Raw genomic sequence first — 16815 nt, forward strand, 5'->3', positions numbered from 1 at the left:
TAACTTTATTCTGACATCGTAATTTGTTCTCATTAAACCTGCGATTTTATTCTTTTAATTTCCCCTTTGCATTATAACTTTCCTCGTAATATTATGACTCTCCTTCAAATTAATTTACATGATTTTTTTTATAAATTACTTTATTCTCGTAATATTATGAACTTTTCCTATAAATTACAACTTTATTCCTGTAATATTATAACTTTTCTTATTACAAGTGCATTCCTTTAATAGTATGATTTTTTTGTAAACTACATTATTCTTGTAATATCATGACTTTTTCCCTTTAAATTACAACTTTATAATTCTAACATTATGACTGTTTGTATTCATAAGTGATCATGTATAATAAAAAAAACTTTTACTGTTGTTTCTTTTCAGGAAATGCACATTTGAATACGTTTAAATCAGTGCACAAAGTTCTGTGAAGTTAACAAAATAAAATGCACAATGAACAAATCACACAAAGTAGCCGCTGAAATCACATATACGACTGTATGTGTAGCTATTACTTCTCATTATGTTGTTATGGTGCCACAGGTGGGTTGTCTTGATAAATATAAATGAAGATTTTGTAATATCATGTATCAAATGCTCTTGTTTTGTAGATTGCAGAGAACATGTGTGAGCAGTGGAGCTGGTTTCCCCACCTCAGATTCTTCTTCTTTCCTTTTTTTTTTTTTATCTCTACCCTCTGTTTATAAACATGGAAAGAACAAGATGGTGGAAAACCACGGATGAAGGATCTCGTGAAGGAGCAGGAGCACATGATGAAGGGACCAAAAGTAGAAAGACACTGCCCCCTGGAGTGTGCTGCTGGGACATCAACTACCCAGAGGGCAGAGGTGAACTCCCGTTGACACAACTTCACTGTAAGTGTATAACTAAGTAAAATTCACAGTTAATACAAGTTTTAGAAATTATCCATCGTGACTTGGTTTACGATGAAAATCAACAAAAGCTTTAAACTGGAACAAAACAGACACAACTGTGCTACTTATTATGAATAAGTTAGTTTATTATTGCAATATATGATTTTCTTCAGTAAAATCACAACTTTATTCTCCTATTGTGATTTCTAATCATTAAATTATGACTTTATTGTCGTAATTTGTAGGATTTTTTCATTAAATTATGACTTTATTTTCATAACATCATGACTTTTAATTAAATTAGATTACAATTACAATCAAATTACAAGATTTAGATTTTTTTAATAACTTTATTCTTCTAATATTTAGACTTTTTTCTCATTAAATTATAACTATCTCCCTTAATTGTGACTCTTTTTCTTGTAATATTACGACCTTATTCCAACTGTATGGTCCTGAGACTCTGTTATAATTTGGTGTATCAATGGCAGAAGCACATGTGCTCTTGTTGCTTTGTTCCAGGTGATTTCGTTTGCCCAGCAGGAACCGGGAAGGGGTAAGTTATTGTGTCGCACAACTACAGAGTCCGACCTCCTTGAAATGCTGTCAGAGTTCAGTGTAAACTGAAATCGCCACAACCTGGACGAGCTGGACAGAGTCATGGGCTTTCTTCCTTTCTTCTCCTTAGAAACATGGATTCTACTGATCACGTTCGTCTGCTTGTTTGTCATGTAAGGATCAGAGACTGGTTCTCATCAAAATGACTAGTAACAGTGTCTGATTAACAATATGTGACTTTTAAGGAAACTAATTCTTTACATGTTCTACAAAGGTACGGCTACTCGAGTTATGGAGTGTTTGAAGAGATGGGGATCCCTGGTCCCAAACCAAGGATGTTTATGGGCACAGTTGGCCGGTATAACAAAGTACGTAAATCCTTGACTTGTAATTCTCTTATTTAAAATGATTGGCCTTTTTAGAAATACATTTAAGGATCGAGATAAATATGCATGTTAATAATTCATGATCATTATGGCATCTTTGTTATCAGGTTTCATACTTAGATGATGTCGAGTGTGCTAAGAAGTATGGGAGAGTGTGGGGGTGAGTCTGCCACAACGCAGTAACAGCACCACTTCAGAATCTGACACTCAAGAATTAAGTCAAACATTATGAGAACAAAAATGTAATTTGATTTGCCGAAGCGAAGAGAAATGTTTAAAAAAAAAGACATTTACTGAACTATAGCTTCTCTGATATCTAACAACAGTCTGTTCCACAACTTTAAAAGTTTACAAAATCTGCATCTCTGATTTTCTCAGGCTGTTGTTGAACCTCTGATAGATTTATATGATCTCAGTGTTCTAGAGGGAACGTACTAAACTAGAGAGTCAGATACAGAAGTAAAGTGAATTTACAACTTTACGACTATTTTCTCTTAAAACTTTTTTTCTCTCATTGAAATTATGACTTTATTCTTCGATATGGCTCTAATACTCTGTTGTATAACACCAATCAATCCATCAGTACTTAATGTTTATGAAACAATGTGTTTGGACCTTTGACCCTTTACACTAATGCCCTAAAATATGAATGTGTGTCTGTGTGAATGTCCAGCATGTATGAGTTTCAAGAGGCCCATGTTGGCTGTGATGGATCCTGACATGTTGAAAACATCCTGGTGAAGGAGTGCTTCACCTACTTTACCAACCGGAGGGTGAGCACACGTTGCACAATATTTATATTAGACTTAAACAAATATCAATAAGGTCCAAACACAGATCCTCTGATATCCAGCAGAGTAACAACACCTGCAGACTGGACTCATGACAACATGTTATATACTTGCTATATATTTTCTACATCAATAGTTTTAAATAAAAAAGGCTGAATAATATCTGGGCTCGGTCGTTTTACCAGATGTTACTCAAACAGGAGTAAAACTTTTGTTTTCATTATATATTTTATTGTTTTTAACACATATTTTATGAGTATTTTTATGGCAGCAGAAGAATGTGGGATTGACTGGAAATAAGAATTCAAAATCGCTGCCAATGCTCATAATAATGAAGGAACGTAATGTGTGGAACACGTTTGTGTTTTAAATTGGTTTATGGGCAACAATGGAGCTCTAAGACTTTTGGGATACACGGAAAATAAGCGTTGAATTAGACAAAATATAGAATTCCATTTCGCAACCCTTTAATTATTACTGGTGTTGTTGACAATTATGGGATGAAGCGCAGAAGCATTTCCAACAGCGTAAGCCCATCAACTTATTTTGATCTATGTGATAGTGGATAATACATTGGAATTGTACTGCAGTGCTGTGGTACTGGAAGTAATGCTAGTTAGTGAAAAAAACTATGTTGATTTTTATCTGCAAATATCAAGCAGCATACTTATTCTCTGTCTATGTCATTAAAAAATCAACACAATACTTTTAAAAGTTCTTTGCTACCCACTATGGACGCTTTACCACAAGACATACAACAAATTAATCACATATATATATTCCCACATGATGATGATGCCCGATTAGATCTTCCCGACGATCGGGGAACTGTACGACAATCTTTTCTTGCTATGGACGATGACTGGAGACGGATTCGTAACACATGTCCCCCACGTTCTCCTCTGGTCGTTTGAAAGAGGTGAGAGTTCCTTATCCTTGCTGATATGTTGTTTCACTTCTATTTGGGTAGATGGAGTGTTTTTATAGATTCACCTTTTCTCTGTTTAGTTTTGCACATGTTTTTGCTCTGTTAAGATGTTTAGCATCATGAAACATCATTCCCGCAAAATGGCGGACAGGCTGCGGCTCAAGGTGGACAATAATGAAGTTATTGAAGTTAAGAGGTACGTGGTGCCGTCCTATATACAGTTGGACAGATTTCAGTGTATATATATATATAATATGTGTTTATACTACAACAAGTGAATGAACGTAAACCCTGAATCACGTCATGACCATATTTTTAACCCAGAGGACATGACTTCATATAGTTACTAAGAAGATGCTGTGGAGAAAGTGTAACACAATCTCCACTGGTTCCACTAACTAATGATGATATGATGTGTGTGTCTCAGCGTCTTTGCCCCCTACAGTCTGGATGCGATAGCGAGTTGTGCGTTCAGCGTGGACGTGGACTCCATCAACAACCCCTCGAGTCCCATCTTCATCTACAGCTCAAATATGTTTAGACTTTCCGTCCTCGTTTTCATATGCCAAGGTTCTTCAATGCTTTTATTAAACTACACTTTTTCTTCATGTTGACAGGTATGTTCTGTGACTACAATCATATTTGATTTACCCCTTTTTCTCAGGATACTTCCCCTTCCTTGTTCCTCTCTTGGAGCTGTTGGGTTTGTCTATATTCAACAAGACTTCCTCATCTTACTTGAGAGCGGTTGTGGAGAAAATCAGAGCAGAGCGCAATGGCCAGGTTGAAACATAGAGATAAAATATTCTAGTATAGCAAACACTAGCTTATATTGTTATAAAATGTAGAGATAGTTGAATAACCGATCTCTTACCTGTTTTCAGAATTCACGAGACATCCTTCAGCATATGATCGACTCTCAGACAGTCAGCGAATCCAGAAAAGAGAAGCAGAAAAAGGGTAATCTGACAAATTCCATTCCATTAGTCACACATACACAGAAATGTATGAAACCTGTCAAGCCTTTCTTCTCCATTCCGGTGTGTGCATCCTGACAGGTCTCAATGATCATGAGATTGGTTCTCAGGGTATATTGTTCATGAATGGTGGTTTGGAGGCGAACTCCTCTGCTCTCAGCTTCTTGGCCTACAATCTGGCCCAAAATCCCGAGGTCATGAAACGTCTGCAGAAGGAGATCGACGCAACTTTCCCAAACAAGGTAGAAATCAAGGGGTCTAGTCAATGACGTTGTTTCCAAAATCACTGATTGTGTTTCAACTGATTGTGTAACCACCCCCACCCCCCCCCCCCCCCCCCCCCCCCCCCCCCCCCCCCCCCCCCCCCCCCCCCCCCCCCCCCCCCCCCCACAGGGTCCGCTCCAGTATGAAGCTGATGCAGATGGAATACTTAGAGTGGTGTGGTCAACGAGAGTCTGAGGTGAAGAGCGTTTCTCTGATCTGAACTGATTCATGAAAAAAATCATATTTCTAAAACATGAATTCTGCATTTAGCATTTTTTTTTAGTATCAAATCAAATAGGTGAGGGGTATTCAGCTGCAACATGACACTTCACCACTAGATGTCACTACATTCTACACACTGAACCTTTAAAAACTTTTTGTCAACAGGCTCTATCCTCCGGGCGCACGTCTCGAGCGAGAGGCCAAAGAATCTGTCAAGATCAATGGAATCATAATCCCGAAGGGCATGTTAGTTGCGATCCCTGTCTACGCTCTGCACCGCGATCCCGAGCTGTGGCCTGAGCCCGAGGAGTTCAAACCTGACAGGTGCTTTACGCTTGTGACGTGTCCACAAGGATTGAATTGTAAAGATTCTCCACAGCACAGTTAGGAAATGACTTATCGGATCACATGACTTATCATTCTTGTTAACGAGCTACAAGAAAATGGAAATAATCAGGGTATCTTTTAAGTTTTTTGAGAGGAGGGGTACAATGTCAATGTTATTGTTAGTGCATTATATGATGTATTTCTTTATATATTATGTTTATTATTTAGCGCTTTTCTAGTCTTGATGACCACTCAAAGCACTTAACAGTACAGTTTGCCATTCACCCATTCATACAGGGCATCTGATAGCAGCACTCTTTTTCTATGAGGGGCAATTCGGGGTTCAGCATCTTGCTCAAGGACACTTTGGCTTGCAGATGGGGAAGAATCGAACTGCCGAATAACGAAATGAGACTATTTTATTGTAATATTTTTGTCAATTTATTCATAAATGTTTAACTTCTTTTTCATTTGCTGCTGTGTGCTTGTTTTTATAGATTTAGTAAAGACAACAAGCAGAACATCAACCCATACGCTTTCCTGCCATTCGGCCTTGGGCCTCGGAACTGCGTGGGGATGCGGTTTGCTAAGATCATAGTTAAACTGGCTTTGGTGGAAATTTTGCAGAACTACAGCTTCTCAGTCTGCGAGGAGACAGAGGTGATTATATTCAAGTTTCAAAATATGCCTGGTCATGATCGACAGGAGTTTTTATATTCTTGTATAATATGACATCTAACAAGTGATGATTAAATGAAGAGACAGCAAGAAGTTCCTGATGTCGTGAATTTGCCGATTCCACAGATCCCCTTGCGGATGGATCCTCAAGGCATCGTTGGACCATTGAAACCAATTAAACTGAAGCTGGTGCCACGTTCCGATGCCTCCGAACATGTGGACATGTCCAACTAGGAAGGACCAAGAGAGACACGTCCCTCAAGACCGAATTATCCTCTTGATTTATTGACAATGCTGCACGCACTATGATTGTTTTCATCAGAAACTTGAAATCTTATGTAAACCAATAATAGTGATCCTGTTGATTTTTGTATCATGTCATTTTATGCGAAATACAGAATACATAAAATAATTGACATATTTTTAATGATACAAATATGTTGTTTACCAAATGTAAAGACCGAAAAGAACTGGTGGTCGACTGATGCCGACATGTAGAGAAAGAGACTAAATATAATAACAAAACCTAATCTTCTGACACTGAATAAACGTTCCTTTCCCACGTCATGAACATTACAGTGTTCTCTGTCATGTTTGTTTGTCTTTGTGGGTCAATGGTAACAGTCCATATTTAGTAATATAAACACAATGACACATTTGGTGAATGTATAACCTGCAGGCATAACCACACCTGATTGACCGAGGATCAGCTTTGAGGTAGAGTCAAGGTTTTTATATTATGCTCCATGTGAAAAAACCTTCTGGTAGATTTACAAACATTGTCACAGTAAAAAAAAACACAAACATCTTTTCTTAAAAGATGAATCTCAAAGATGAACAAGTCAAAGACAGTGTCGATGCAGCGTGAGCACTCCTCACTCTGATCATGATCTCCAGGATAAAATAACTCCGGTGTATTAAATCGTCCCGTCTGCTTGGCGAAGATGTTTTTGAAGTACTTTCAGATAAATAGGTGGGAGAGAGAGAAAGTCCCGGTGAGCAGATGTCAAAGATAAAAAGAGGCACGGAAATCTTTCTCCCAGTCCTTATCCCTTTGCTCTTTTCTCCTACTTTCTTCCTTCCTCTTCCCTTTTCCTTCCCTCTCCTCTTTATGCTTGAACGGTGGTTTTATAGCGTCACGGTCCCTGGCTTGGAAGTGTGTAACTTTGGCTCTTCTCACGTGTCCGTAGCCCAGACCTTTGTGGTCCCTCTTCAGCACAGTTGGCACTGGCTGCTGTGGCCCCTCCCCCTCTGGGCCCAGTCCTGACCCTGGTTTCCAGCCAGAGCGAAGCATCATCTTGTAGCTGTTGCTGGAGGCGGGGAGACAGTAGAGTGGGGTGGGGGGAGGCCGCCGCAGACCAAACTGGTGCAGAGTGGAGGAGAGATGTGACGACAGGCTGCTGCTGTACTGGGTGCAACACACGTCACACCACTGAGCCTCAAAGGAACTGGGGACAAACAAATATCATTCAACAGGTTTAAGTGTCACTCAAAACAATATTTTAAATGTACTTAAACACAGAGTTTTCTATTATCGGTCCCTTTGTTCATATGCCATAAAAGATCCTTTCCTGATAGTGATGAGGGACAAAAGCCTCTTGTCTCCTTCTGATATTATTTTTGACAAATTGAACTTGAATGCTACGGACATCTTCCTTTAGTAAACATTTTGAAGCACATGTGAACTTAGTCACACTCATACTTCTGCAGTAGGGACGCAAAGAGGTTATGTTTTCACTCCTGTACATTTGTTTGTTGGTTGTTTCGTATATTTGCTTGTTTGTAAGCAGGATTACACAAAAACTACCGGACACATTACCATGAAACTGGGTGGAAAGATGCTGTGTGGGTCCAAGAAGACAAGAAGTTAAACCAGAACAGGGAGGGGATCCAGGATTTGTTTTTCTACTTTCTTTATCAAAAAAAAAAGGTCTTATACAGAGTTGATCAAGTTTAGTCTAAAAAAATTGAAATCTTTGTCTATTGTACAGCCTATAATTTTAATCTTTCTTTAAAACAATATAAAGCTGTGAGTGTGCTGACCTGCCCTCCAGTTCTGGGTCTTCCTGAGCACTTCTCCCGTAGCTCTCCAACTCCTCCAACACGTCCCTGTGGCCCGCTGAGGAAAACGTGAAGTCATGGATGAGATACATTTCACAGTCAAGACAAACATTATAGTTATTCAAGTTATACGAGCTGCATGGTTATACCTTCCAGCGCCAGGTCTTTGGCATCCCTTCCCCGTGTGTCGACCACTCCCACCCAGGCGGCTCCCTGTTGCAGCAGCAGCCTCACCGCAGCTCTCTGACCAGACCAGCTCGCACACATCACCGCCGTCCAGAAGTACATGTCCTGGAGAACACGAGATCATTAGGTCAACACAAATTGAATAGATGTCACACGACAAGACAGCGAGCTGCGAGTATCACACCTGGACGTTTATGTCGACCCCCCTGGAGAGCAGCTCCCTGAGGGCAGAGACGTCCCCCTCGTTGGCACAGCGCAGGAACCTGAGCCCCAGGAGCTCCTTGGATCTTTCTGAGTTGCCGTTCGATGGCGTCTCTCTCCTTTGTGAATCTCCACTTCCTCTCCCAGTCTCTCTTTCCACTCTTGAACTGGTTTGGTCCTGATGCGTCTCCGCAGCCCTGACTCTCCTCCGGACTCTTCTGTTGGACTCTCTGTTGGTTTTTCTGTGGACACTCTTCGATGCTTCTTTTCCTTGAGCACCATCCTTCGTTAAGTTTTCGTAGAACTGCCTGGCCTCTTCCCCGCTGATGACACTGTTTGTTTTGGAGCTGGACTGACCCATTGTTTCAGCGCAGAAGAAATCCTGCTCACTGGCAGGAGTAAAACCGAAAGTAGCCATGAGGAGAGATCGTAGTTTCACCGATGTTTCACAGAAATTCAGTCCCAGTGACAACGTCCCTTTTCAGATTAGGACACTGCTCTTGCTAAGGCAGCAAACAATGTGACATGTCAGGTTTGAAAAGGCTGGTGAAACGTCTAGTAGCGTCCAACATGCTAGAAGCCACAAATATCATGTTTAGCTAATACTTATTTACTTAGCCAGGTAGCTAGCGGGTTAATTTAGGAATCCTGATGTAATTTCCCCATGTATTTTATATTAAAACACCATTTAACCCACATTCTCTTTAGCTAACACTTAGCATTCAGCTAGCCTCGGTTAGCTTTAGCGTTAGCTTTATATAAACACAGGCACGATGGCTCGTTTGAGTTGAACTAAAGGTTCCAGTTCGTCAACATCACCAAAGACGCTTCAACCGAGGATCCTGAAAAAGACGCAAACTGAGAGAAACACGATTAATTTCTTAAATAACGTGATCGTTGCTTCAGGCTAACGTTTCCCTGTCTTCCTCTGTTTGTAAACAGGAAACGTACGTAACGAGTATATATATATATATGTGTGTGTGAGTAAAGCTGAGTGCTGCCCCCTGTCGGACTGGCGGTCACCTCCCTCTGTTCAACTTGTGCTTTATAAATAAATCAAAGGTTTTGACTTATAACCAAAGGTACATTTTACTGATTTGACATTAATTATGAAATTATTACAACTTAACAATATAGTCAGTAAAATAATAAAACATAAAAAACCAGTGTAAAACGACCTGATGATCAGAATATATTCATTTTGTTGTCATACATGTGATGCAGATACTGTATTTTTTTTAACTGTTTATTGTTTTTAAATATGCTGCATTTATTGAACAGAAACCAAACCATTTATCACATATTATTAAATCAGTTTATAGACGTGGAAAAGTTCTGTATGTCTTTTTTATTTTTGGTGTTTACATCTTATCTCTTATGTTTAAGACCGAGAAAAAGATGAATGGGTTTGTAAATTAGAATAAACGTGTACATATTTATTGATACATTCTGTATCAACCAAAGAGCAATAACGTTGTGTTACATTTTTTAACTGGAAAAACACAAACAAACTTCTTTGCAACTGTGACTAAATGCAGATATAGCTTCTGATTGGTTTCTAATTCTGTCGCCATTTAATTTGGGATAATATGATGCAGTAAGTGGATTCCTATTCATAAAATAATCTTTTGTTCACTTTTCTGTTATGAGTTTCACATGTTTTAATATTATTAATTGTAATTGACTTTACCTTTGAATCAAAACCTTTTTTACCTTTTGCGAAGATTGTTAAAAAAACCTCTTACATGTTCTAGTGGAATAATAGTTTTATTATTATGGCACTTTTCTAAACAGGGATAATAATGCTTGGTTACACAGGAGCCTGAAAAACAAAACATATAAAAAAAGGAAATAAACATGACAGCATAACAACACATACAGAGGTACGGTCAGCGAAAGAATGTACGGAGATCTCTTAAGTCTTGTTAATGTTTGCACTTCGCTGCCCTTGAGCTGGAAAACAGCAGATTCAGCTGCTTTCTGCAGGAAGAAGCAAGTAGAGTCAGTTTTTATTGTTTTTAGTGTCATTTGTGTCCATCTGAGCGACTGATCGTATCCAGATTGAATCCACTAGGGACAGTGAGAAGTGTGTGAGAGAGTAAATAAGCTTATGATCCTTGAATGAGAGAAAAGGCTGAATGCACCCGGCCCAGCGGAGTGAGCGAGAACAACACGGACCAAACCATCATGCAGAGCTTTTGTATTTAACATTGATGTAGTGATACTGAGGAGAGTCCGGGCTTGAAGATCAGAAACACAAAACTGCAGAGACAATCTGTTTGCATGGCAACAACGAACGCTCGTACAGCTCAGAGAAATCGTTTGACACCAGTTCAGCAAATACCTTCGCCAAGGTTACGTTTGTTTACACTACAACAAACAACTGAACAGATTTCCTAGAAGCAGTGGGCGAAAGAAGTATTTTTTCCACTTTCTTGAACATTTAAATTTGGAGCATTTTTTAAAGACATTTTCACTGTTTTCCCAGAGAACAATTCACTGACTTTGATGGGAAAAAAATCAGGCGTTATTTGTGGACATATTACTTATTAGTGTGTGACTGGGACTGCTGAGCCTTGGCGGAGGTATGAGCTCAACTGAGTGCAGCTCTGGTTTCACATTGTTTTGCCCTGTGTGCATTAAAGGTCCAGTGTGTAAGATTTAGGTTAAAGGAATCTATTGGCAGAAATTTGAATAAAATAATCTTAGTGACGTTTTCACTAGTGTGTTTCACATAATTGTACGAATTGTTGTTTTCTTTATCCTAGAATGGACCTTTATACTTAAATACTTTATATTTACATCACAAGCGGGTCCTCTCTACGGAAGCCGCCATGTTTTCTTTACAGTGGCCCAGACTGGACAAACTAAACCTTTTGAGTTTCTTTTATCACAACTGAAGGTTTCCACAGGTTCTCTCATGTTTGGAAGGGGAGGGGGAGGAGGGGGTATTCAGCTGCAACATGACACTTCACCACTAAATTCTACACACTGAACCTTTACGTGAAAAAACAAAATAACTGAAATGGACAAAATACCAAAAATCAATCAGAAAACCTCATCAGTTATGACAATCTAGTGTTGAGCTTTTAACATATTTTGGTTTCTTTTACTTTCTCTGAATTGACTCGTAATGACACCCACACATACAAACATGCAGAACCACAGGTCCAATCATTCAAAACTAAAGCGTCACTGGAGCCGTGTCGGATTCTAACTAGTGATATTTACTGATGTGTCTGTTTCTGTCTCCGGTCTGTGTGAATGTCTGTCCACAGTGGGGGCAGGAGTACGGCCTCTCGCCCGTGTGTGTCCTCATGTGAACGTTCAGTTTGTCTTTGCTAATAAAGCGCTTGTTGCAGCAGGTGCACGAGTACGGTTTGTCCCCCGTGTGATAACGCTGGTGCATCTTCAGCTCTGTCATGCGTCCGTACGTCCGGCCGCACTCGGGACACTCGTAGATGGGCCGCACCTCCATGTGCTGCCTGCTGTGCAGCCGCAGCCCGCTCGACGACCTGAAGCTCTTGATGCACTGCGAGCACTTGAAGGGTTTCTCCCCGGTGTGGATGCTGATGTGCAGCTTGAGGCTGGCGGCGGAAGGGAAGCCGTTGCCGCAGATGGAGCAGAGGTGGGGTCTCTCCCCCGTGTGGATGGTCAGGTGTTTCTCCAGCTTCTTCTTGTTCAGAAAGGTTTTGCCGCAGACGGGACAGTTTGAGGGCAGCTCTCCCTCGTGTTCGCTCATGTGTTCCGTCAGTGCCACCAGCGCAGTGAAGGCGGAATCACACCGAGTGCAGGAGAAGGGCCTCTCTTTTTTGTATTTCCTGTGTTTGAGACGGTGCTGCTCCAGATCTTCCTCCACCTCAAAGGTCTCGATGCAGCAGGTGCACTGGTACGGCCGTTCTTCGCGGTGAGTCCGCAGGTGATACTTCAGAGCTGTAACTTGTAGAAAGACGCTGTCGCAGTGCGGACATTTACATTCCCGCCTGTCGTGAACCAGTAAGTGTCTTTTGTAGTGAGACAGCTTGATGAAACGCTTTCGGCACAACGAACAATAATACTGCTCGTTCTGGTGAACCTGCTCATGCTTCTTCAGCGCGTACTCCACCTTGAACTTCTTCCCACAGGTGCTGCAGGCGTACGTCTTGTCGTGAACCTCCATGTGCGTCTCCAGCTCCTCGGGACTGGTGAAGGTTTGGTCACATTTCGGACAGGTCCCATTGTTCTCCTTCACGTGAACCTCCAGGTGTTTGTTCAAGTCTTCTGGAAAGGCAAACTTCTTGTGACAGTCGGGGCACGTGAAACTCTCGCTGTTGGCCGCTTTGCGATGGGTCTTGATGTGACGTTTCAAATGATACAATCGACGAAACACTTTGCCGCAATCGCCGCAGATGAGGCTGCGAGGATTGGTGTGGACCTTCTTGTGCAATTTGAGGTGACTCACGAGCGCCGCCTTCTCCTTGAACTGTGTATCACAGGCGAGACATTTCAGACCGTCTCCTGCATGAGTCTTCTTGTGGGTTTTCAGCTCCAGCCAGCTGCTGGAGCTTTTCCCACATTTAGAGCAGATGTATTTGCCCGAGCCGTGCTGGTTCCTCACGTGTCGGGTCATGTGGTACGACTGGCTGAAAGTCAAAGAGCAGATGGGACAGGTGAACGGTTTCTCCTTCGTGTGCGTCCTCATGTGTCTGGCGAGTTTGTTTGGACCCCTGAAGCGCCTGCCGTCACAGATGGGACAAAAATGTCCTTTTGGTTGCGCCTTAGAAGCGACTTTTTCTTTCTTACCGGCTCCATCTTGAGATATAGCGACAGAGTCTTCCTCCATCTTGATATTAACTTTACATCCTTTATCCAAAGTCTCAACACAACCAGAGTCTGAATCATTGTCAGCAGCATCATCAATGCTGTCATTACTGTCGTCGTTCTGACTCGAGTCGACCGTTACTTGGTTAATCACTTCATCGCTTTGCTGTAAAATCTGTTGCTGGATTTTGTCATGTGACACCATGTGGCTGCGAAGTGTGTCGTGGTTTGTGAATTTTTCACCGCAATCGGGACACGACAGGGTTTGCTTGTGCGTCCTCTTGTGACTTTTCAACTCGGCAAAGCTTCCTAAACTTTCCCCGCACGTGGAGCAGACGTGCTGTCCCGCGCCGTGCTGGTTCCGCAGGTGTCGGGTCATGTGGTAGGACTGGCTGAAGGTCAGAGCGCAGACGGGGCAAGCTGAAACGGTTTTGTCCTTTCGTAGTGCGTCCTCATGTGTCTGCCGAGCTGTTTGCGTCTCTGAAGCGCCGGCCGGTGCAGAAGGGGCAGTAGGGCCCTTTGAGTTTGGCTGTGGAAACTACAAAGTCATCATCGTCGTCGTCATCATCATCGTCACAGGCTTCCTCCTTCACCATCTGTGACGATGACGAGGCTTCAATATCATTATCACCTTCATCGCTGGGTTTATCACAAGCAGGAGTCGTCTCAGCAGAACTTTTGCACTTATCTTTATCGTTATCAGTATAATAAAGCTTATCGTTGCTGTAATAGAAGTTGTCTTTGTGTCTCGAGGATTTTTTGGAGGTTTTAATCACGTGTGGTTTTGCTGTAGTTCTTTTCTCGCCCTTCCTCGGTCGTCCTCTTTTAGCTTTTCTCTGAACAGGGACGTCCAAATCGTCTTCGATAGCCACACTGACCTCATGAAAACCAAACACCTCCGATTCGCTCAAAGCGGATTCCACCTCTTTACCGATTAGCAACGCTTCAGCCAAGGTCAGCGTGTCCTCCACCAGGAGAAGCCGCTCTTTGAGTTGAGGGTAGTTGGTTTTTGCAATCAGCTGATCCAGGATACGTTTTTCTTGCAAGTCCCCGTAGCCTACAGCGCCACAGCAGCTCCTGTAACGCAGACACAAACTGATCTGTAGTCTCTCCGGCATCTGGGCTCTGTGATGGAATTCCAGGCGGTACATCTGAGCGGCCTGATCGGCGGTGAAGAAACCCGTCAGCACCGAGATGGCCTCAGCATACGTGGTGTCACCCTGGATCAGCGAAGTGAAGACGTGCTGCCCCTCCGGACCGAGGCAGTTCTGTAAGAGATCGCACTTACTGGAGTCCACCAGCTGGTGCTCACCGAGCGCCTCCAGGTAGCGGTTGAAAGATCTAAGCCACTTGTGCCAAAACATGGTGGGTTGCCCGGGGGCGGGTAGAAAAGGCGGAGGTGGGGACAGGATGATCAGCAGCGGCTCTGGAAGCTGCTCCAAGCAGACTTCCTGTTTGGTCGCCTCCTCTTCTGCCTCGACGATCAAATCGCCCATTGTTAGTTTCTGTTGTTTTCACAAAGGTGGATTTGATTTCTTCTTGACTTGTTACTGAAGTGAAGATCCTCCGTGTGTTCCGGCTCCTGATGGTTCATCCCCCTCAGGTGAGGCTCGGAAGCTGGGGAGGAAAAACAGAAAAATGTGTTTCAGGATCACTTCGGTAAGAAATTTACTGCAGTTGCAAAACCAACATTTTTTACATTTTACTTTTAATACGCATGTAACTGTTGCTATGGTTACGTCTGTCCTGATGTGCTGCTTTAGAGATCACGATAACAAACTAATGTGTGTGTCACTAAGAAACACACACGACAAACTACACACAGCGGGAAAAGACATTTTGTTTTCAGCTGTAACTGGTTCATCTGACACAACACACAGGAGAAGAAGAGGAGGAGGAGGAGAAGAAGAGGAGGAGGAAAGGGAGAAGAGGAGAATAAGAGGAGGAATAGGAGAAGAAGAGGAAGAGGAGGAGGAGAAGAGGAGGAGGAAGAAGAGGAAGAAGACAAGAAGAGGAGGAAAGGGAGAAGAGGAGATGAAGAGGAGGAGGAAAGGGAGAAGAAGAGAGGAAGAGTAGAAGAGGAGGAGGAAGAAGACAAGAGGAGGAGGAGGAAAGGGAGAAGAAGAGAGGAAGAGGAGAAGAAGAGGAGGAGGAAAGGGAGAAGAGGAGAAGAAGAGGAGGAAGACAAGAAGAGGAGGAGGACAAGAAGAGGAGGAGAGGAGAAGAAGAGGAGGAAGACAAGAAGAGGAGGAGGAAAGGGAGAAGAGGAGGAGGAATAGGAGAAGAAGAGGAGAAGAGGAGGAGGAATAGGAGAAGAAGAGGAGGAAGAAGAGGAGGAAGACAAGAAGAGGAGGAGGAGAGAAGAAGAGGAGGAGGAAGACAAGAAGAGGAGAGGAGAAGAAGAGGAGGAGAAAGACAAGAAGAGGAGGCTGAGAGGAGAAGAAGAGGAGGAGGACAATAAGAGGAGGAGGAAGTGCTGAAGAAGAGAGGAAGAGGAGAAGAAGAGAAGGAGGAAGAAGAGGAGGAGGAAGAAGAAGAGGAGGAGGAACTCACCGAACCAAACTGGATCTCAAGTCCCGACGTGTGCGCATCGATACCGAGGCAGAGAGCGGTGATGCGGCAGCTTCAGCTCTGCGGAGCTGCAGTCGTTTTGTCTCAGAGGAAATAGTTCGCTGCTGTGATGCGGTTTTATTGATCGATTGTTGGTTTTAAATCAACACAAACGTCTGAGCTGCAAAACTCGACGGAAAAAACACATCCGCCATGATTACTGTCGCTCTACCGGACACAACATCCCACCCCTGCGGCACACAGCGCCCCCTGGCGACTGGGAGTCTAACCATAATGCATATAATATAATAATAAGAGAGAATACATATTTATTATTATTATTATTGGGTAGAAATAATATCATTTACAGGAACTGAACCGTCTGAGACAAAACACTGCAACATAACTTTCCTGTTGTTATAAACATGCATCTTTAGCTTTTAGCTGCTTCGTGTCTCATTCATTTTTTCATTCCCTTGAGTTGACTTTTCATCTCTGTGGTTGTTTTGCTTCCTTCGTTATTTCTCTGTGGACGTGTTGCGTCTCATTCTGATTATTGTCTTGTAATTTACGTCAAATTGCATAATTTTGCATTTCTTCGGGATTATTTTTTTGCTTTTCAGTTGGTTTTGTTTAATATTATTTTGTAATCATTATTATCATTTGGGTCAGTTGGACATCTTGTTTAACACCAGTGTTTCAGTGACATTTGAACGACTCATTAAAGATCAGATCCACCAACTTCTCAGATTATTTAATGAGGTTTAACAGTTTGAGGCCTGAATAGATAAAAATGTGTAAAAAATAAATGATGAGAGGAAAAGATTTGTGTCAGTTCTTGTTGACTTCCTGCTTCCTCTAAACGTATCATAACACAACTGAGGGAAAAATATCACAAAGACACACACTGAAACACTGATGGATAATAATGACCAGAGAACAGCTGATAGAGCTTCTTCTTCTTCTGCTTTAATTACCGACATTAGCAGCGCTCTCAGAGGTTCAAGGCGTTCA

At 42.2% G+C, this 16815-nt stretch overlaps 2 protein-coding genes and 1 pseudogene across 2 annotated transcripts; 1 reads left to right on the plus strand and 2 right to left on the minus strand.

Annotated features, from left to right (window-relative positions):
• The first annotated feature begins 1375 nt into the window (after positions 1-1375).
• On the plus strand, positions 1376-6390 carry LOC117766129 (annotated as a pseudogene).
• A 426-nt stretch (positions 6391-6816) lies between these two features.
• gpank1 (G patch domain and ankyrin repeats 1) lies at positions 6817-9402 on the minus strand. The gene is made up of 4 exons (XM_034592821.1): positions 8435-9402; positions 8214-8355; positions 8047-8122; positions 6817-7451 (listed from the first exon to the last, which is right to left on the minus strand). The coding sequence occupies exons 1-4, from the start codon at positions 8867-8869 to the stop codon at positions 7010-7012; spliced, it is 1095 nt and encodes a 364-aa protein (XP_034448712.1). The 5' UTR covers positions 8870-9402; the 3' UTR covers positions 6817-7009.
• Positions 9403-10201: 799 nt separating this feature from the next.
• On the minus strand, positions 10202-16038 carry LOC117766041 (zinc finger protein 91-like). The gene is made up of 2 exons (XM_034592751.1): positions 15805-16038; positions 10202-14868 (listed from the first exon to the last, which is right to left on the minus strand). The coding sequence occupies exon 2, from the start codon at positions 13628-13630 to the stop codon at positions 11669-11671; it is 1962 nt and encodes a 653-aa protein (XP_034448642.1). The 5' UTR covers positions 13631-14868; positions 15805-16038; the 3' UTR covers positions 10202-11668.
• Between the last annotated feature and the right edge of the window lie 777 nt (positions 16039-16815).

The sequence above is a fragment of the Hippoglossus hippoglossus genome, chromosome 1 (assembly GCF_009819705.1).
Source record: "Hippoglossus hippoglossus isolate fHipHip1 chromosome 1, fHipHip1.pri, whole genome shotgun sequence".
Taxonomy (NCBI): domain Eukaryota; kingdom Metazoa; phylum Chordata; class Actinopteri; order Pleuronectiformes; family Pleuronectidae; genus Hippoglossus; species Hippoglossus hippoglossus.

What these genes read in the sequence shown, in the direction of transcription:
- gpank1 (XM_034592821.1), bottom strand. Translation starts at nt 8,869, where the DNA reads ATGGCTACTTTCGGTTTTACTCCTGCCAGTGAGCAGGATTTCTTCTGC. An exon ending in CAAAGACCTGGCGCTGGAAG is followed by an intron (nt 8,123 to 8,213) that starts GTATAACCATGC and finishes CGTTTTCCTCAG; the next exon opens with CGGGCCACAGGGACGTGTTG. An exon ending in GACCCAGAACTGGAGGGCAG is followed by an intron (nt 7,452 to 8,046) that starts GTCAGCACACTC and finishes GTTTGTCCCCAG; the next exon opens with TTCCTTTGAGGCTCAGTGGT.
- LOC117766041 (XM_034592751.1), bottom strand. Translation starts at nt 13,630, where the DNA reads ATGACCCGACACCTGCGGAACCAGCACGGCGCGGGACAGCACGTCTGC.